Source organism: Perognathus longimembris, chromosome 5 (assembly GCF_023159225.1).
Source record: "Perognathus longimembris pacificus isolate PPM17 chromosome 5, ASM2315922v1, whole genome shotgun sequence".
Lineage (NCBI taxonomy): Eukaryota > Metazoa > Chordata > Mammalia > Rodentia > Heteromyidae > Perognathus > Perognathus longimembris.
In genome coordinates, this window is record NC_063165.1 from 82,068,635 (window position 1) to 82,088,858 (window position 20,224).

General features: G+C 47.8%; 2 protein-coding genes across 3 annotated transcripts in view; one reads left to right on the plus strand and one right to left on the minus strand.

The window, feature by feature from the left end:
* Positions 1-20,224, plus strand: part of Veph1 (ventricular zone expressed PH domain containing 1) — a 111,006-nt gene that overhangs the window by 17,420 nt on the left and 73,362 nt on the right. For both annotated transcript variants that reach the window (XM_048347214.1, XM_048347213.1), the window contains exons 4-5: positions 2,961-3,135; positions 19,533-19,699. In XM_048347214.1, coding sequence (XP_048203171.1) covers positions 2,961-3,135; positions 19,533-19,699 — 342 coding nt within the window. The remainder of the gene's footprint in view (positions 1-2,960; positions 3,136-19,532; positions 19,700-20,224) is intronic.
* Positions 9,347-15,870, minus strand: Ptx3 (pentraxin 3). The gene is made up of 3 exons (XM_048347215.1): positions 15,375-15,870; positions 14,539-14,976; positions 9,347-10,454 (listed from the first exon to the last, which is right to left on the minus strand). Exons 1-3 carry the CDS (start codon positions 15,502-15,504, stop codon positions 9,841-9,843), a joined length of 1,182 nt encoding a protein of 393 aa, XP_048203172.1. The 5' UTR covers positions 15,505-15,870; the 3' UTR covers positions 9,347-9,840.

Below are 20,224 nucleotides of genomic sequence, written 5' to 3' on the forward strand. Positions count from 1 at the left end.
CAAGGCTCAGGCGCCGGGAGGAGGTTGTTTGTTACTTGTTGGGTGCCCAGGACCCTCTCTCAAGCGTCATTTTGGCCTCCCAGTGCCTTACATCAATGGTAGCAGAGCACACCACTTCTTGACGCCCGAGGAACTGTCTAGACACTGGGCCCAAGAGGCTCTGGTGGCAATCCCTTAGTGTTTGAACTATTTGCTCTCTTCTTGATGTTTTCTCCTTTTGCATGTTCTTTGAGAGAAGTCCAAGACCTCCGTGGGAGGGAAATAGAAAAACTTTGTTTGTTTAATGGATAGCATTGGTCATCTGGGGCGTAACCTCGCCGATTGGAACCAGAAATAGACTCTAATAGCTGGTCACTATTTTTCTCCAGAGCACCTATGATTGTTGTAAAGAAGAGATCTGATTGGTTACGACAGGTTAGTTTCAATGTTGTTGTTGCTGGCAAGTGCTGTTCACCCCAAAGCTAAAACCCGTCGGTGTCGGAGAATGGTAATTTTTATTGATTTAACTTTCACAGTTTTAGTGCCAATACCTTTGTTGTTCAGCAAGCTACAAGTATATGTATATGGGGTTCGGTTCTCCTTAATGAAAGACATATATCACCTCTCTACCTGCCAGCTCTCCTTGGCAAAAGAACCAGAATAAATCAGAACAACTGGAGTTATTTGGTGAAAATCACTGAGAGTTGTGTGAATAGGCTGACGTCCATATCCAATGCTTTCTTTCCTGCCACAGTGAACCTGCTACCATATGCCATCAACATTCAGAAAATCCTGAAACAAAGATAGCAACATTTGAATGTACTGTTCACTATATAATAACTTTGAATCTGCTTACAGCTAAATTTCAAGCCTCTCACGTGACGTAAGATAGCTCAGGAAAATGGTTAACCCATGTCTGAATTAATTTTCAGTGAACAAAACTTTGTCATTAGAACCTAGGTCAAAATTCATGTCTAATGAAAATGAGCAATTTTTCATGCTTTTAGACTGTTTGCGCATTTTCATTTGTAAAATGTCTGTCTAATTTTCTATTGGTTTAATTTGTTCTATTTGTTTTCTATCTGTTTCCTGTTTCTCATAGATTTGAAGATTTTCTCAAAAATTCTAGGTACAGGAGACAGGTTAGATAAGTACATTGCAAATGTCTTCTTTTGTTTTGAGAGTTATTCTTTTCCTTTCTAAATGCTGTCACTTGATGATCGGAAGTTCTTACTTTCATCTGCTCTATAACTTTCTCTCTCTCTTTATTGTTAGGAGTTTTGAGTTTGGCTTGAAGATATTGCAGCTTCCAGGAAGGCCTGAGGCCGTCAGTACATTCTGCCTTTCTTTTCCACCTCTGTCTTCTTTTCTCTTCTTTAGCTGTGCAATGTATCTGGTGCTGGTTGCTGCTCTGGCTGGTACACAGGTGAAGACCCAGTTTTCTCCCATGTGAATAGCTGTCTTTCTGTAGGACTTGATTTGGGAAACGTGAAATCCTCTATTTCTCACCGCCTAAGGATTTAGCTTTTTTTTTAAGCTCCAAGAACAGAAGTGGCCCTGGCTTTGCAGTGTCAAGATACAGGCTCAGATGCCATAACAAAGATGCCACTATAGCAACAAATTGAACAACATAGTCCAGGGCTGGTTTGGTGACTCGGTGGTGTCTCACAGACCTAAACGCCTTCTCTCTGTCTTCCCGGCATGCATCCCACAAACAACGCCTGGTTTCTCTCACAGCCTAGATCCGTGCTCAGTTCTCCGTATTCTGTCCCAAGAGCAGGACGCCGGCACCATACCTCTTCACAGTGGTAACAGCAGAGAAGGGCACACACAAGCCAGCCACGGTGGCTCACACCTGTAGTCCTCGCTATGCAGGAGGCTGAGATCTGGAGCAGCATGATTTAATAGCAACCCCAGGCAAGAAAAAAAAAAAGTCTGAGACGCTCTGGTTCCAATTAGCCAGCAAAAATCCTGGACACGAGTCACATCTCAAGGGGTAGAGCACCATCCATGAGCTCAGATGCCAAGGAAGAGTAAAAGGCCCTGAGTGCTAGCCCCAGTGCTGGTATATGTACATTTGTATCCCATCGTCTGAAGCTTTGACTTGGCAACATCCTGTCACATCCAGCCTGGAAAGTCTTTCTGAGCCAAGGAGTCCATGCCAGGCTGTGAGATCTACTTATCAGAGACAGGCCAGTCTATAACTATCTACCTACCTATCGATCAATCGATCGATCGATCTACTATCCCACCCATCTATCATCTATCTATCCATCTATCTATCATCTGCCTATCATCAACCTATTTACTTATTTCATTTGCAGTACTGGGGTTCTAACTCGGAGCTCTGTGTTTGCTAGGAGGTGCTCCGCTGCTAGAACCACACCTCTGGCTCTTTTTTGCTGAGGATCCTTTTGAGATGGAGTCTTATTTTTTCTCCCAGGAGGGCCTGGAACCGTGATCCTTTATTTATGCTTCTGTGTAGCTTGGCTTATAGACATATACCACGTTGCCCACCTTTTTCTGTGGAGATAGGGTTTCGAAAACTTTTGGGACTGGGGTGGGGGGTGGGGAAGACCCTGTGATCCTCTGGACCTCAGGATTACCTGCATGAGCCCACCAACACCAGGCCTGTCCAGGACTGATTGGGAGAGAGGATGCTACGTCTTATACAAGTGAGAGCTAGCGAGCTGGGTGACACCTCTGCGACCCCCCAGCAAGATGGGGGAAGGACTGGGATTTGCTCTCCTCAGGTCCCCTCCCCTGAACCGAGGCGCCTCAGCCTCATGACAGTTACCACCAGAGATTTGCACTTTTTTCACGAATGTCATTCAGTTTGGCACATTGATTTAGGACCCACCCTAACCAGTGTCTGTGTTTTCGCTGCTGTACTCTAGAAGCTTAGCTCAGTAAGTACTTTCTAGATGAGCGAATGAATGAGCCGTGAATCATTTGTGTGTTGCCTGTTTATGTCTCCTCAGAATTACAATCGGCCCCCCGTCATGGCCTTAGCCATTCCCATCGCCGTGAAATTCCTGCATGGCGGCAACAAGGACCTGTGCAGGAATCTGTCTAACTACCTGTCGCTGGCCGCCATCGCCAAGGCGGAGTTGCTGGCTGATCACACGGAGGCTGTGGTGTTGAGTGTCCTCCAAGGTACAGTGCATGCTGAGCTGCGCGAGTGGCAGGGTGGTGGAGAAGCGTGCTTGGAAGTGTGCTTGCACGTGGAAGGCCGGGCACATGGAGGTTTTCTGTGGACCACGAGTTGATGCGTGGATGTGGAAAGCCACCTGCTGGCTGAGTCTGAGTCTCCTCCCTGGCAGACACGGATGGCCCTGGGGGGACCTCAGCTTCCTTCCAGCTCTGCACTTCCCAGTTTGGGGGCTCTTCCCGGTGACTCGGCTCGCCCAGGGCCAGCCTTGGCCGTGGTGAGCGCGCCTCTGACCCTGCGTGGCAGCTCTCTTCTGAAAACATCCTTCTTCCCCTGCTTTCCGTGCCTTCCTTCCGTGCAATGACATAGACAGGAAATGCATAAAGACTTCACAAATAGGAACCTGGCTTGGGAACCATTTGCGAGTACCTTGAACACTACCACAACACACACACACACACACACACACACACACACACACCAGCTCGGCACACCTCTGATGGTTCACCCTACATTTGAATGAAACAGGATGTCAGATGACAGAACATTAACCCGCTTTCTCCTTGTTCCTTTGGTTTCAGACCTATCAGAAACCAGATTTTTTTGTTTATATTTATAGTCAGAGAACAAAGTATTGTATTATTTGATAGGCATCCAGATGTCCCCTCCCTCATTAATAAAAACGCATGAGGTCCACGAGTATTTTGGCCCACATATGACTGACACAGCCCCTTCCCATATAAGATTAACACAGCCCCCTCTCATTTATGACTGATACAACTCCTTCCCTTATATGGCTGACACCTTTCCATGCTCAGGTTCGGCTTCCACCCCCCGTGAGGGGATCAAACTACGGGATCAAATTGATAGCTTCATTTTATGTATGATGCTCAATTTGCCAAAAGTCCACAGGAACAATTATGATTTTTTTCACCACCTTAAAAACAATTTCCAGAATGAATTTTTATACTCACCAAGCATTTCAAAACCATGGTAGTTAGACTTGTAAGTAAGCAATTTATGAAAGAAAAAAAAAAGAATCAAATTATGTCTTTACAAAATCTGCCAAGAGCTTAGCTCATCCATTTATTTGTTCTTAATGCTTTTTCAATAACAAAGAAATCTTTGAAACACAAAATACACTTTCTAAATTCATTGCAAGCATTTGATATAAACAGATGACTTGGTTTATTTGATCAGGCAGTATTAAAATGACCATAAAATGGTAATTAGACCTATGAAAGGTTTTGGATTTTAAACTGATGTAACTGTAAGACTGTCTGAGTCCTTACGTTCTCTGCTCTGCAGAGCTTTGCCTTCCGTCACCTGCCTAACAGCTCTGGAAACCATCATTGAGATTTCTTTTTTCTTATACTGTTTTTCTAGCCTTTATACCTTCTTCTTCAGCTTGTAGTATTCTAATATTTGTTCTCCCATTGTTATACTCCTAACAAAAGAAAGAAGGGGGCTGGGGATATGGCCTAGTGGCAAGAGCGCTTGCCTCGTCTACATGAAGCCCTGGGTTCGATTCCCCAGCACCACATATACAGAAAATGGCCAGAAATGGTGATGTGGCTCAAGTGGCAGAGTGCTAGCCTTGAGCAAAAAAGAAGCCAGGGACAGTGCTCAGGACCTGAGTTCAAGGCCCAGGACTGGCAAAAAAAAAAAAAAGAAAGATCATCTCCCCAATCATAATAATTACAATAACACTGATAATAACTGTAATGGCTAACATTTATTACACACATTCTTCTTTTATTTATTCTCAAAGTAATGTACAGAAGGGTTACAGTTTCATATGTAAGGCAATGAGTACATTTCTTTTCCAACTTGCTACCTCCTCTTTCATTTTTCTCCCACTTGCCCCCTCCCCCCGTTATCTCCCTCCCCTCCCCCAAGTTGCACAGTTGGTTTACAGCATATTGTCTTACAAGTATTGCTGTTGCATCGGTTCGACTTTTACCCTTTATCTCTCCATTTTGGTTTTTCCCTCCCCTAGTTCTGATAAACATACATACAATAGCCAGTGTACCCAAGTCAGCTCCAGTGACATCACATGCCTTCTTTATGGTAGATTATATCATGTGATATCATAAGAACCCCATGACAGAAATCTTATTATTACCTCACTTTACCAATAAGCAGTATTACATAACAGAAAACCCTTGCTGGGCTGGGGATATAGCCTAGTGGCAAGAGTGCCTGCCTTGGATACACGAGGCCCTAGGTTCGATTCCCCAGCACCACATATACAGAAAACGGCCAGAAGCGGCGCTGTGGCTCAAGTGGCAGAGTGCTAGCCTTGAGCGGGAAGAAGCCAAGGACGGTGCTCAGGCCCTGAGTCCAAGGCCCAGGACTGGACAAAAAAAAAAAAAGAAAGAAAACCCTTGCTATGGATGGCTTGAAGAAGAGAAAAAGGAAGTTTGAAGAAGAGATGGAGACGCCGAAGGAACCAGAACGACAACTTGCAGGCAAGTCACATGACTGGAAGATGCACAAGGGCTTCTTCAGACTTCCACTGTAACTTGATTCAGGGATCAATGGCCACGCCCAAAGCCATGGGCACACACTGATCAGCTTGCTTCCTGTGGATTTGGTTAATTTCATGTCCCACAATGTGGGCCACCCCAGCTTTCAGGTCCCTTCCTCAGGAATACTGATCGCACAAAAATATCCATAGCCAGTCTCCGTCTTTCCAATGTGACATGACTGTTCTGAGCTAGCTCGTCAGTATTACCAGGGGATGCTGTGGTCACCAGATGCCTGTAGAACCGAAGATTCAGTCAACTTCAGCAGAACCTCATGGCTGAGGCGTTAAGAAGGAGCGGATCCCAGAAGAAATTCAGGTTATGGCCAGGAACCCACACTGGGCACAGAGAATCTACAGGTGCCCATTGTATCATCTTTAGACGGGCACACCGAATCTCAGAAACTCAAAGCAAGATTCCAGCCTTGGCCATTTCGCTGGAAAGCCCTACTTTATCCTTGAATCCCAGCTCCACCCAACGCTGATTGCAGCATCCCGGAGGCTCTCTGCTCCCTCCAGCTCTCCCGCTGTCCATAGCTAACTGATCCTCCAGGCTCCATCTTGAGAATTAAAGTGGACATAGCCTCCTGTCAAGAACCTACATTTTGCCCAACCTATCCAAAAAGCAAATTCCCACACAACCACATCTTTAACTGCTTTTGAGCTTGGGGTCCACAAAGTCTCCAAAGACTTTTTTCCCCCAAAAAGTAGGAGTTTTTTCAGCACATGGAGCAGTTTCTGCCATACTCTGAATCTCTCTTGGTTGTTTTGAAGCCTTACGTAGGGATGTTCTTACTTCTACAACTCTTTGCTCTTAGCAAATTCAGTTCTGTGTTTTTCCATGGCAAAATTGTATTAGATAATCTTTCTTGAATCTGAATATACCCACAAGTCGCTCTTGGTCATTGAATCATTTATAAACAGTGCCACTCATTTTAAAACACTGATTGAAACATTGGTGAGATGGCTCAACCAGTTTCATCTTACAGTATCTCGGTAGCATCTACCCTTCGATTCAGTTGTTCTTATTTCATTGGTTACATTTTTTCCTACAATTTTACTGTACATATGTCTGTTCCTGATTCCAAACCAAATGCTTTCTAAATGTTTATGAGTTAATTAGCGAACAGACTTGTATAATTATCCCTGAAGGCAAACATTTCAGTAGTTTAAGGTACTTTACATTACTAATATTACAGATGTAATATTAACTTTTACAATAAGTACAACGACAAATGAATTTTATTTTAATCACTTACACTCTATTTGTCTAATTTTTACCCTCTGAACTCTCCCGGTGAGAAGGAAATTATAAAAATGTTGTAGGTGTCATTGTGATTCATACTGGAGAGCCTAAGGAATAGAAAATCTGAATATCCACAAATCAAATAGGATTATTGTACGAACCATTTGCAATCAACCCACTCGATTTTTTTTATTTATTTTTTTATTTTTATTTTTATTTTTTGCCAATCCTGGGCCTTGGACTCAGGGCCTGAGCACTGTCCCTGGCTTCTTTTTTGCTCAAGGCCAGCACTCTGCCACCTGAGCCACAGCGCCCCTTCTGGCCGTTTTCTATATATGTGGTGCTGGGGAATTGAACCCAGGGCTTCATGTATAGGAGGCAAGCACTCTTGCCACTAGGCCATATCCCCAGCCCCCCCCCCCACTCGATTTTTTTAATTTAAAAGTTTTGTTTCAAATTATAACAAATAAGGTATCGATGGTTACAACCCTGTCCAAATTGTTCCAGATAACCGAAAAAGAAGTACGCTCCTTACCTGATTCTCTATAGAGCCACAATGCCAACTACACAAAATACCCTGAGAAAGAGAGATACGTAATTCTCCCAACTTACTCTTGGCTGAATACGGATGCGCCGTGCCACCCGTCCAGCGCTGGGAAATGAAAGCCACACGAGCTACCACTACTGCATCTTGCATGCAAGAAGGTAATCACATCACTAGGGGCCTATCTCTGGCTGATAGTTTTAGCGGATTGTTTTGAGGACATGTGGGGGAAGTCCAGTGCACACATTCATCAGGAACTCTGAGAGGCGAAGTACGCCGCGGGTACCTCGTTAGAAAGCAGTGACCTCCTTTCCTCTGCATCTCTGAAGCTAGGGTCCTAAGAAGGAAATTGGCCCTGTCAACACATCTTCAACCTTGCCCCCAGGCACAAAGCACACGATGGGCTCACAGGACTGGAAATTCAACTAAGCAAATCTTCTGGGAAGAAAATGTCATATTGTCTCTGCAAGTGTTCCAATTCCTTTCTGATTGCCTGACAACATCCCCGAAAAGGCTGTCTAGTTAAGTGAAAATAAATATAAATTTTATCTAATTTCTTTCTTTGTGTGAGACAGGAGCAACCCACTGCTTGGTGAGCAGTCTCAGGGAAATGAAGTTAGAAAATTCACTCCAGCATAGCAATAAGTTTAAGTCAATAAGGCATCTACGCTTGGAATAATTCTCAGCCCACTCTTCACCACTGTTCTGGGATTATTCAAATACCATTATCATCATCATCGTGATTGTTATCAGCAACTATTTAGTACCCGCCATGTACCAGGTCCCTAGTAAATTACTACAGTCAGAGACAGGCCCATTTGTGAACTTTGATACGTCCTAGTGAGATACTCAATCATTAAAAATCCATGATACAATTCTTCCGGGGGAGGGGGGAGGGCAGCTTTAAGGTAACTGCATTACAGGTTGTTAGGAAATAATTTACTAAGCCAGTGCTCTAAGTAATGAGCTATTGATTTCACTTTATTAGGAATATTCAACCTGACTACTAATACACATGGGAAACATAACAGAAGATGAACCTAGAGAGAGACACACTTAGGAACAGACAAGAATCTTCTCAGGACATGGCGCCCCCTGAGAATGACTCAGTGGGAAAGAATCCTAGGTTCCCCGTCAGGCACATCTTACATTATGTGATCTGCTGAGTGTCTTCCTGTCCTTAAATCATAGCCATGCCTCCCAAAAGGCAAATGGCACCCCAAGGTACAAGTGAACGTGCCTCTGTGGTAGGGGAACGCTTTAGGTTGTTGCAAAGTGCCATGTCTTGAGCGGAAATTGGGTGGCAAATGGGGAATCTCTTCAGAGCAATAACTGGATTCTGCATCCTGAGCAGCATAGATTCTCCTCAACTACGGCCACCATGTGTAGTTATGTGCTGTCTGATGGTGCAAGATTGTTGCTGAAGTTACAGCCATTGTTACTACATTCCAGTCAGAGAAGAGAAAGGAAAGGAAAATCACATACAATACTTCAACATTGTCCAGAACTAGGTCATAGCGTGTAACCACACAAAGCTGCTCACCTCGTGCAAAAAGCTCAGGGACAGCTGGGAATGTGGCTTAGCGGTAGAGTGCACGTCTAGCATGCATGAAACCCTTGGTTCCTTGAGTCCATTCCTCAACACCAGATAAGCAGAGAAAGCCGGAAGTGGCGCTGTGGCTCAAGTGGCAGAGTGCTAGCCTTGAGCACAAAGAAGCCAGGGCCAGCGCTCAGGCCCTGAGTTCAAGCCCCGGGACTGGCAAAAAAAAAAAAAAAAATACCTCAAGGACAGCACAGCCTGAGTTCAAGTCCCATGTCCTCCATGCACACTTACACGCGCGCACACCCACCCACCCACACAGACACACAAACTCAACCGGAAGAACAAACTCGTTTTATAAAACATTTTATTTACAGCAGAGTCTTATAAAAATAAAATTAATACAAACTCATTTTACAATATAACTTACATAACTATGTTCTCAAAAAGCCACCCTCGGTCATAACCCATGAACGACCTTCGTGTTTGTTACACGAAGTCACCGTGTGATACGAAGACCCAGGGGTTGCCATCCTTGTTTTCCTAGTAAGGTACAGAGCCGTAAGAACCAACCACAGCCTACCCATCTCATCTTGTATTCCTTCCAACCTAAAAGACATCACTGGCCAAAACAAATTAACCAAAGGAAGCTGAAACCATTCGTTCCCCTTCTGTCCCACGACACAGCCTTTCTGAATGGCGGGCGAGGTGGGCTGTCTGTCGGGCATCAGAAAGGACGGTGGCACCGAGCCCAGCGCAGTCTCTCCGCAAGTCCTCTCCGAGGCCCTCCGCGCTTGGCCGAGATGAAGCCCGCCCGGCCTCCGGGGCCCCTCCGGAGCGCACGGCTCCGTCCCTAGGAGAGGTACTGCGCGCCTCCGTGGGGCTGGATCTCGGTGACCCCCCACCCGACCACGTTCCCGCGGAGGTGGCAGGACTCCTCCCCGCCCGCCTGGCCGATCTCCTGCTCGCTGAGGACGCGATCCCAGATGTTGAAGCCGGTGAGCCTGCCGGAGAAGGCCAGCGCCTCGTCGAAGCCGCCGCCCGCACAGCAGCCGTTCTTCTCCTGGCCGATCTGGAGGACGCCCCCCTCGGGAACCAGGTGGCTCGCGGCCAGCTCCGCCGCGGTGGCCAGCCGCTGCCCGTCCGCCCACAGGGACGCGCGTCCGCGCTGGGACGCCCACGTGGCGCACAGGTGAGTCCACCTGCCCAGGGGAACCGCCATCCGAGCCACCAGCTTCTGCTCTTCGCCCCCCACCACCAACTCCAGGGACCCGGGGCCCAGGTACAACTGGATCTCGTGCGGATTCCTCTTTGTGCCATAGGAAAACAAGATGGTTTTGTTTAAGACATCGGTGGCTTTGACCCAAAGGCACGCGCTGAAGGACGCCAGCTTCATGGGTCTCGCTGGGTGCACGCTTCCAAAAATCTTCTTAGAACGCATGGGGAATAAGATGGCTACTTCACAACCTACCAGAGGGGAGAAAAAGAGGGGAGGGGGGGGCGGAGAATATGAGGAAAATATATACATAGACAAGCTCATGCCGAAGGATTCTGGCCTTCTTTTAACTGACGGCATTATGTAATCACTGTAGTTGAGAACCTGACACAGCAGGGCATTGCGGTGTCCATTGCGTGCAAGGGAAATGATGACAGTCACCTCACGCTTCCTGAAGCCCCTGGACAATTAGAAGAAAAACCCAGCCAAGCAGGCCCAGCCTGCCCAATAATGAGAACCAAGCCTGACAACTCCCTCCCCCTCCAATTAGCATCCTTGCTTTTCTGCTGCTTCTCTAGTTTGTCCAATCACGCTGAATTAATGTCAATGATTGTGTCATTCCCAAGGATTTGGAGCTCAATTTTTTTTCTCCTCTTCTTGCCTTGCTGGGGCTCCTTGAATAAGGAACTGTGAAATTCAGTGAACCTAGCCCAGTCTCCGTAGCCATGCTAAGTAGAATTCCACAACAGTGATGGAACTTGGGAATAGATAGATCCTCATGTATCACACATTTGGGGATGGCTGTAAATTTTTGCTACCTTTGTAGAAATCACCCTTTGAAAGACAATAACATACAGCCACCATATGCTTTTCTAATCGATTTGTCATTTAACCCTAAAAAATGTGTGTGTGTGTGTGTGTGTGTATGCGTGTGTATGTTGGTATTGAGATTTGAATTCAGAGCCTCTGGCTCTCAGTTGGCTTTTTCAATCAAGGCCAGCACTCTACCACTTAAGCCACACCTCTAGTTCTAGCTTTTTGCTAGTCAATTGGAAATAAGAGTCTCATGGATTCATCTGCCCCAGCTGGCTTCAAACATTAAACCTCAGATCACAGTCTCCTGAGCAGTTAGGATTACAGGCAGGAGCCACCAGTACATAAATAGTCTTTTATTCCCTCTTCACAGATGAGAAAACTAAGGCAAAAATAGCTTCTCTGTGCATCTCTAGTTGGTGAGGTTTTTAAACTCGGGTTTTCACTTGAGCTGCTTGTGGAAGCCCCATTCACACCTTAGCCTCCTAATAATGTCACCCTTACATTTGGCTACATGACTGCAATTCGGTTTTCTGTGCTGCCATTGAGGACCACACAGCTTTTGGTAAGCCCCCCAGCTCTAGTCTTTAGTGTCTTGTGTAAAAGACCCCCACTCCCCGTGAGTCTGTAAGAACAGGTATGTAGCTCTCAAAAGGAACTGGGTAAGTCAAGGACATACTTAAAAACACTTGGCTCAAACCTGTAATCCTAACTACTCAGAAGGCTGAGATCTGAGGATTGTGATTCAAAGCCAGCCTCAGCAGAAAAGTGTCAGACTCTTGTCTCCAATGAACCAGCAAAAAGCTGAAGGTAGAACAGCAACTATCCTAAGTGAAAAGGCCTAGCAGAAGTGTGAGGCCCTGAGCTCAACAGTTAAGCCATAATAGAAAAAGTTTTGAGTAGTGAATTCTTTCATCAAGGGGCCTCACTGGAGAACACGTTTCTGCAGAAGAGCCCTTAGGAAGACACAACAGCAGGCCGAGATGTCAGTCCGCTGCTAACCGGCCCCCCTCAAGGCCACCTGGCTGATCTGGGAGCTGGAAGGGAAGACCTAGGTGTGCTTGGGGAGCAATGGTGCTAAAGCTGTTAACAGATAAGCTCAGATTTCTGGTGAATAGAGGGAAAACTTTAACACGAAATTAGGGTTAGGTGTTCACTTTATAACAACCCACAGAAGATATGCCATAATCTGGTGATTCCTAGAGCCTGTAGACACAAACTAGGGACTAGATAGACCTTCCAGGAAACAAATGTAAAGTTTGGTAGCCTATGTTATAGTCCCACAAGTTGCTGTGAGCCAGGTGCTGTCCTGAAAACAGGAAGCAAAACTAGACTTGATCTTTCAATGATAGTCAAAGAAAATGTGATCAAGCAATCAAGCACAGTCACCTAAAAGTAACACAAGAGCCCACATAGCAATGCTCACAGCTGTCATCTTAGCTTTCCAGAAGGCTGAGACCTGAGGGTGGCAGTTCAAAACCCCCAAGACACTACTGTTTCCAACGAACCAACAAGAAGCCAGAAGTGGAGCCATGGCTCAAGTGGTAGAGTGCCAGTCTTGGGCAAAAAAAAGCGAAGGGACAGTGTCAAGGCCAAGCCCCAGTCAATACTGACACAGAAAAAAAGAAAGAAGGAAAGAAAGAGAGAGAGAGAGGAAAGGAAAGAAGGAAGGAAGGAAGGAAGGAAGGAAGGAAGGAAGGAAGGAAGGAAGGAAGGAAGGAAGGAAGGAAGGAAGGAAAGGCAATACTAATGCATGGTCCTGTCATCCCTTAAAATTCAAATTGTTCTGTGAAAAACTTAATGGCAATGGTTTTTAAAATTAATTTGTAATGAGACATTTTTGATGAGATTTTGCTTGGTGTTATGCTTTTCCTTGCTCCATTAATGGAATCAAATAAAAATGACGGGACAGAGATTGCCCTATCTGGGGGTGTTTGAGGATTTTGATCTCTGCTAGGTTTCAGTAAAGAGTTACTCAAGAAGGAGCTTACTGCAATGTCAGTTACTAAGTTCCTGTTGAATCAAGGCAAGCCCATCAGGTTTGCATTCCACAGAGACCCTTGGGTGCCCGGGAGACCCCGATTTCTCTGTGGGTGTGCCTGGTGGAAATTCATGTTGTAAGGTTTCTGTAGAATTTGAGAGGGAGAGGGTACCAGAGGTAGAATCTCTTGATTCCTTCTTAAGATGGCAGAAACACGAAGATGGCAGTCACGAAATGGCTTTTAGCTAAGTCTTTCTAATTATTCTATCACAGACTAAACAAATTAAAACCAAGTCTTACAAGGCCCACAAGATGATTAGGTACCCAATAGGAGTGAAGCTGGCAGAGGACCAAGACAGGAGAAAGATTTACAGGTTGTAGATGCAGAACTACAGGCCCTTCTGATGTGCACAGGATGAAAACCAGAGGAAGTTCTCCCAGTTTTTGTGAACACAACATGTGCCCTGGTTATCCATCACTCGACCACTTGCAAAACAGACAAGCAAAACCCGTGCATTGAAAATAGCCACTGAATTGTTAGGTGCTTTCTATCACATTGCGGAGTGACTTTATGTTGGACTGTACGCTTTTCCTCTGAAGCTTACTTATTAGTTAAGGTAATACTCTACTGACAAGCGGTCCTCAAATATTCAGGAAAAGAATAACATCTTGGCATGGCTTCTGAAATTTCAGATGAAACCTGCGCCCACACGGGCTTAGGAATCCCCCTCCTGGTTTTTCTTGGAAATAGTGGGGGGGGGGGGAGAGATTGTTTGCAATTGTGTTGTTTCTGAGATTTCTCAGGGCACTGGCTTTCTAAAACAATGCACGTATTTGGTTGTTGTTGTTTTTCACATCCCCATTTTTTTTTTAAAGAAAATTTGACTTCTGAAGCGTTATTTCTAGTTTCCAAGATCTTCCCATCTTTCTTTAACCACGTGTGATGTGGGCTTCAGGGAGGGACCCCAACCATCTTCAAGATCTCCCCTCTTCCCAAGGGGAGGGTCACTGACAATCACTGATCCCCGCACCCCACGCCCCCTGACCCGCGCTCGCGCCGTCCACCTGACCCAGGGCCGGGGACGCCCGGGAGATCCGCTCCCCGGCAGGGGGTGGAATTGGACCCCGGGTGCCCCGCGGGGAAGGCGCGGGGCGGAGCCGGTGGAGGGCGGGTCGGCTCGGGGAGAAGTCAGCCTGACGTCGTGCGGGAAATCCGAGCTCCCCTGAAGACCGGGGCCGGATAGAATTAGGAGAAGGGGAAATCCCGAGCGGAGGGAAAGCGAGCCGCGGCGGGGGGCCGGGGTGTAACGGGCCGGCGGGGTCGGGCGTGGGGGCCCTGGGTCTATTTCAAGGCCGTGACGGCTGCGGTCCCCCGCCTCCATTTGGCTGCTCGGATCGCGGATCGTTTTTAAAGGCCTTTTTCCCGCCGGGGACGGGGGTGTGCGTGTGGAGAGCGCGCGTTCGCACGTCCAGGTCGGTGCGCTTCCCGCGGAGCCACGCGGGAGGGCGGGCGGGCGGGGACCCGCAGCCGCGGCGCTTACCTGCGGGCAGCCGGTGCCGGGTCGCCCAGCGGCGCACCGCCTGCAGCTCCGCCCGGGTCTCCCGCAGCTCCCGCAGCACCGCGCCCAGGGCGCGCCCGGCCGCCGCCTCCGCCTCCGCCGGCGCCTCCGCCTGGGCCCCGGGCTCCGGGCGCGGCGCGCGGCCGCCCTCCAGGCGCGCCAGCCGACGGCTCGCGTCGCGGCTGCCCTGCAGCAGCTCGTCCAGCGCTCGGCTCAGCCGGGCCTCCCCGGGGCCCGCGGCGCACGGCCTCGCCGCGCCCTCCGCCAGCCGGCCCAGCTCGGCGCGCAGCCGCTGCAGCTCGCCGCGGAGCACCACGTCGGTGGCCTCCAGCAGCATGGCCTCCCGCATCTGCGAGTTCTCCAGCATGGTGAACAGCTTGTCCCACTCCGAAGGCTCCCGGCGACAGTCGCACGGCGTGGCTGGGGAGCGGGACACGCACGCACCGGTCACCGGCCCGCCCCGGGCCTTCCCCCCCACCCGCCCCCCAGCACCGCGGGCTTCGCGAGCGCCCGCCGCCCGCCGGGGCCCCGCTCACCGCTGATCCCCCCCCCCGGGGATCCTGAGCCACAGCTGATCTCCCCGCGAGCCCCGACTAACTGCTGAGCTCCCGGCGGAGGGGGGGGTCCCAGGTCACCTAGCACCCCCTTCTCTGAAAGACACCCCCAAAATGGATGTGTGTGGCGATCTCCAGAACCCCCGGAGGCCGATCACTCGGCACTGACCAAGTGGATCCAAGTGGATCCAAGTGCACCGCGGGCGGTCTCTCGGGGAGGGGCCGAGGGGGGGGCGCAGGGGGGTCCTAAGCCGGGGGACTCACGGTCCTCGGTGGGGAGGTGCGCGGGGTCCAGCTCGTTGTCCAGGTTCACGTAGAGGAGGTCGTAGTCGCCGGCGGCCCCGGCGCGCGCGGCGCAGCAGAGCGCGCAGAGCAGCAGCGCGGGGAGCCGCATGGCTGGGGAAGGAGCCGGGCGGGGGAGCCGCGTCCGAGCCCGGCGGGGAATGTGAGCCCCGGCCCAGCCCCGGCCCTTAATAAGGACCTCGAGTCGGAGCCGGGCTGCGAGCGCAACGCCGCCCCGCGCGGAGCGAGTCCCGGCATGGGGGGGAGGGGCGGGGAGGTCGGGGGAGCCGAGAACTTGCACAATGGTAAACCCTGATTGGAGGAGGGTCAGGGGGGCGAGAGGAGAGGAACTGGACTTCCATTGTCTCCCTGGAGATCAGCTGTGGTGGCTTGGATTGGTCAGCCTGGGGGAATGGGGCGGGGGGGGGAGGAGGGGGGGCTCAGGGGCACAGAGAGGGGTGCGCAAAAAAACCCACCATCTGGCCCTGGGTGAGCCTTCGCCCACCCCGCCAGGCCGGGGAGCGCCCGCCTCGCCAGTGGCACAAAGGGCGCGCCGGCCCGGCCCCGGCTGCAGCCCGGGGACGCGCCGGCCTTGAACTCCATCCCCAGGACACAATCAGCTCGCCTGGCGACCCCCTCTGCCGGGGCAGCTACGGGAAGCAAACGCGCCCGCGGTGCCAAGACATTTTGGAAGCTATAGAAACCCAACTCGGGGGTACGGGGGTGCGCCCCCGGCTTTGTGACTGGATTCTGGGGTCCCGGGACCTGGACAGCCCTGAGACGCACTGCACCCCCGCACTCGCAGACCCCTTCCCGAGTGGGAAGTGTTGCCCACCGACCAGCCACGGGCCCACACTATTGCCAGGCACCGCGCACCCAGACGGCGTGCCCGGCGAAGGCGCACGGACACGGGAGACGTGACTCGTGGTTGCTAAACGTGGAATCGTAAGCACCCGCAGTCATTAATGGCTCTGGCCATAGAGCGGATTAAAGAACTGCTGCCCACATATATATAGATATATATGTATGGAATATATATATATGGAATATTGTTCAGCTGTGAGAATAAATGGAGAAGTTCTTCAAAACAAACAAACTCAACATATTGTGGAATGGAAAAATGCGCCACTGTATGTGGTATATCAATAATAGATACACCCTATCATTAATATAATGGTACAATAAAATTGGACATTATAATGCATATACTATAACCTATGATGTTGTTCATAAAATGTGGAGTCATGTAAAATATGATGGAGACATGCACGAAGCTTACGGTGTGGAGACGTTCACAATGTTGAGAAGCACTAATTCTTGCATGGAGATTGTCTTCAGCGAGAAAAATGAAATGCACAGGGAACAATTACAGCACAAGATGACGTCTGTGTCCTTTCTGCCATTATTCCCTGGGCTTGCTGATGGTGTGACTATTTCTTGCTCAAAATATAATGTAATAATCTATGAATGGAAATGGGATTTCTTCATCCAACTGTGTTCATCACCTTCCCTTTTGCTGAATATTGTTATTATCTTTGAATAGTTGTGCAAAGGAGTTCACAGTTGACAAAGCAGTGTATGGATACTGTGCTTCTTGATCAATGTCACCCGTTTAAACATTCTCACCCACCCCTTCCCACCGGCTCCTTTTCTTAATGTTTAGGTTAGATATTGAAATTTTGCTGCCATTTAGCAAAGCAGTGTTTGTCTTCCCTTCAACCTCTTCACCCCCTTCAACCCACCCCTTCCCTTATTGTTCTCAATTCTGTGATGTATACCATGATGAATTCTCGCCAGCCTTTTCCCCATGTTCTGCCTTCATTCTTCTACCTGTCTCCCTTTGGCCCCACCCTCCCCCCTTCCAAGTCCTCATTTCCTGGTACTTATTTTATTGAGCTTTGATTTAATCTTTTCAAAGAATTATACTGCTTGAGCTCTCCTTTATCTATTATACTTCTTTTAATTCATTTGTAACCACCTGCATACTACCCCTTGGGCTTACTCAGAGATTTATAGGCACACTCTAGCTTTGGTTTCTAACTCCAAAAAAAAAAAAGATATTCTGAATTTATTTTTTGTATTATTTGATTTAAAATTGAGCCCAACTGAAATGAGTGAGCTAGGATTTTCTCCGTCTAAGTTCCCAGGGCCTTTGGTGATAGTTGTACCCAAAGCCACACGTGTGTTTCTGTTCCAGATCATGGTCATTTGTGTCAACATAAGTCCTATGAACCTAGTGTGTTCTGTACAAATTCAGAGTTGCGTTAACCTCTTGATCCAGCTGGACCAGTGCTTCATGTCTGTAATCCTAGCTACTCAGAAGCCTGAGGTCTAAGGATCACGGTTCAAAGCCAGCCTGAGTAGGAAAGTCTTTTCTTTTGGTTGATGTTATTCTTGTTGTGGGGCTTGAACTGAGGGCCTAGGCGCTGTCCCTGAGCTCTTTTTCTCAAGGCTAGCGCTCTACCACTTTGAGCCACAGCACCTCTTCTGGTTTTCTGGTGGTTCATTGGAGATAAGAGTCTCACAGACTTTCCTGCCTGGTCTGGCTTTGAACCATGATCCTCAGATCTCAGCCTCCTGAGTAGCTAGGATTACAATCATGAACCACTAGCACTTGGCTGTATAAGACTCTTACCTACAATGAACCATCAAAAGGCTGTATAGAGAGCTCTGGCTCCAGTGGTAGAGAGCTAAATTTGAACAAAAAAGCTAAGGGAGAGCACAAGGCCCCAAGTTCAAGCCCCAGTATGTGTATGTGCATGTGCACACATGCGCGTGCGCACACACACACACACCCCACTTTCAATCCTTCAGGAAGCTGTTATTAAATGATAAGCAGAAAACAAATAAACTGCATACATTTGTTGAAGATATATCCTAATGGACTAAGCATTTACAACACCTATGTTCTGTGGGCATACAACTGAGACATGTTTGAGATGACTCCATGAAATACAAATGGAAAAGACAATTCTCAATATTCATTGTTATGAAATATCTTCATTTTTATCCCTTTCACTAATTGATATTCTGAAAAACCTCAAAATATCTGAGAATTCTTTCCTTCGTGCTGATAATTAAATACCATTTACGTATGAATACCTCCTCACCCTTTAATGAAGATCTATGTATGTGCCATTCCTGCTTTTTTAAATTCTTTCTATGTATATCTCCTATAAACAAGGCCACATTTAAAGTAAAAGAAAATCATCTGGGGCTAGGGTGTGTTTAGCTCAGTGGTGGAAGCATGCTTAGCATGTGTGAGGTCCTAAGTTCAATCTCTGGTGTTACCAAGAAAAGAGAAACTAAAAAGTAAATAGTGTCAAGAAAAATTCTTGTCCAAGAAATCCCTAGAAACCAATTCCCCTGGGATGCTTAAGTACTCGAGAGGAATTTGGGAGCGAGAGAAAGCTCCATACCATAAAGCAACAAACAGATGGTTCCCATATGGTGCTCGCCTATGGAACACTTTTTCTTAAGGTGTTGCCATTTGAGATCCAGTTGTCTGTACACATCTCGGAGGTGAATCACATGTGACAAACTGAGTCCCTTAAAATCATGCAGAAGTTGGGGATTTAACTACACATTGCTACTTTTTAAACTATTCCTGAAACAATGCCTGCTTGCCATATGTCCTTGGCCTCCATCATTCTTTGTGGCCCTCAGGAATGTAAAGACATTCCTCTGTGGTTTTTTTTTTCTCTCTCTCTCTCGTTCAGTTTCATTTGGGTTCAAGCTTTCAACACCGCTGACTTTCCATTTCAGCATCATCGAAACATGGCTCCTCGTCAGGAATCCTTCGCTGGAGCCGTTTCCGCCCCAAGGGTGTGGCCGCTTACTGTCAAATGGGCCTCTGTTCGGAGATGCATTACTCAGGAAAATTTTTACTTGGATCATAGTACTGATTGTATCATGAAATAGCCCCTTTTATGAAATCAGCTTAAATCATGCTTTTGTGGGTACTTTTTTTCCCCCATGATAAGACACTGGGGTTGGTTTGGGGGTTTGTTTTTTTTTTCATCAGAAAATGTAGTCATTGCCTTGCTGTTTAATGCACGAGTAAATGCAAAGTACATATCGACAATCATGCTGTTTCTTCTGCATGCAGACTGATGAGGGCTTTTCTGGTCCCCTGCACAGGAAATGTCATGTTGCTGAGGGTGTTACCTGCTGTGTATGAGATGCAACCTCAACCAATTAACAGACGCCTGAGCCAACTCCTGGCCTTGATGTCTCAACTGGAGCCACCAGAACAATACCATCTACTGAAGCTTTTACACGTAGCAGCCAAGAGAAAACACATGGAGGTAACTGCGCCTTGTTCACTTGCTGCAAACAACAGGATGTAGTTTCTGATCATGGGCCAGGATGATATGTTCAGGCTGTCTCCTTGCTCATACATAAATAAGCATGTGTGTATGCATAGATGTAAATATATGTATACGTATTTATATGCATGTATAGATGAATTGGCTCATGCAATATGGAGGTGAAGAGTTCCCTTTTGTTGTTTGCCAGCTAGAGACCCAGGAAAGCCTGAGGCTTGGCCTTCAAGTCCCAAACCCTTAGCACTGGTGGAAGAGTGAGGGTAGGGAGCATCAGTTTGAGTACAGAACACCAAGCAATCGGGCAAAGCTAAATCTTTGCTCCAACTTTTTATTCTATCTGCATCTTTCACCAATTAGAACACACACATTGGAAGGCAATGGACTTTATCTCATCTACCACTGGGATGTTGATTGTATGGATAAATATTCTCACACACTCACACAGACAGAATGATTAACCACATGTGTGAGGACTCTTATAACCCGGTCAACTGACGCATGAAA

Excerpts from the sequence above, each read along its gene's own strand:
- Ptx3 (XM_048347215.1), bottom strand. The coding sequence starts at position 15,504 with ATGCGGCTCCCCGCGCTGCTGCTCTGCGCGCTCTGCTGCGCCGCGCGC. Across the intron at positions 14,977-15,374 it reads GCACCTCCCCACCGAGGACC|CCACGCCGTGCGACTGTCGC; the intron begins GTGAGTCCCCCG and ends CCCGCTCCCCAG. Across the intron at positions 10,455-14,538 it reads CCGGCACCGGCTGCCCGCAG|GTTGTGAAGTAGCCATCTTA; the intron begins GTAAGCGCCGCG and ends CCCCTCTGGTAG.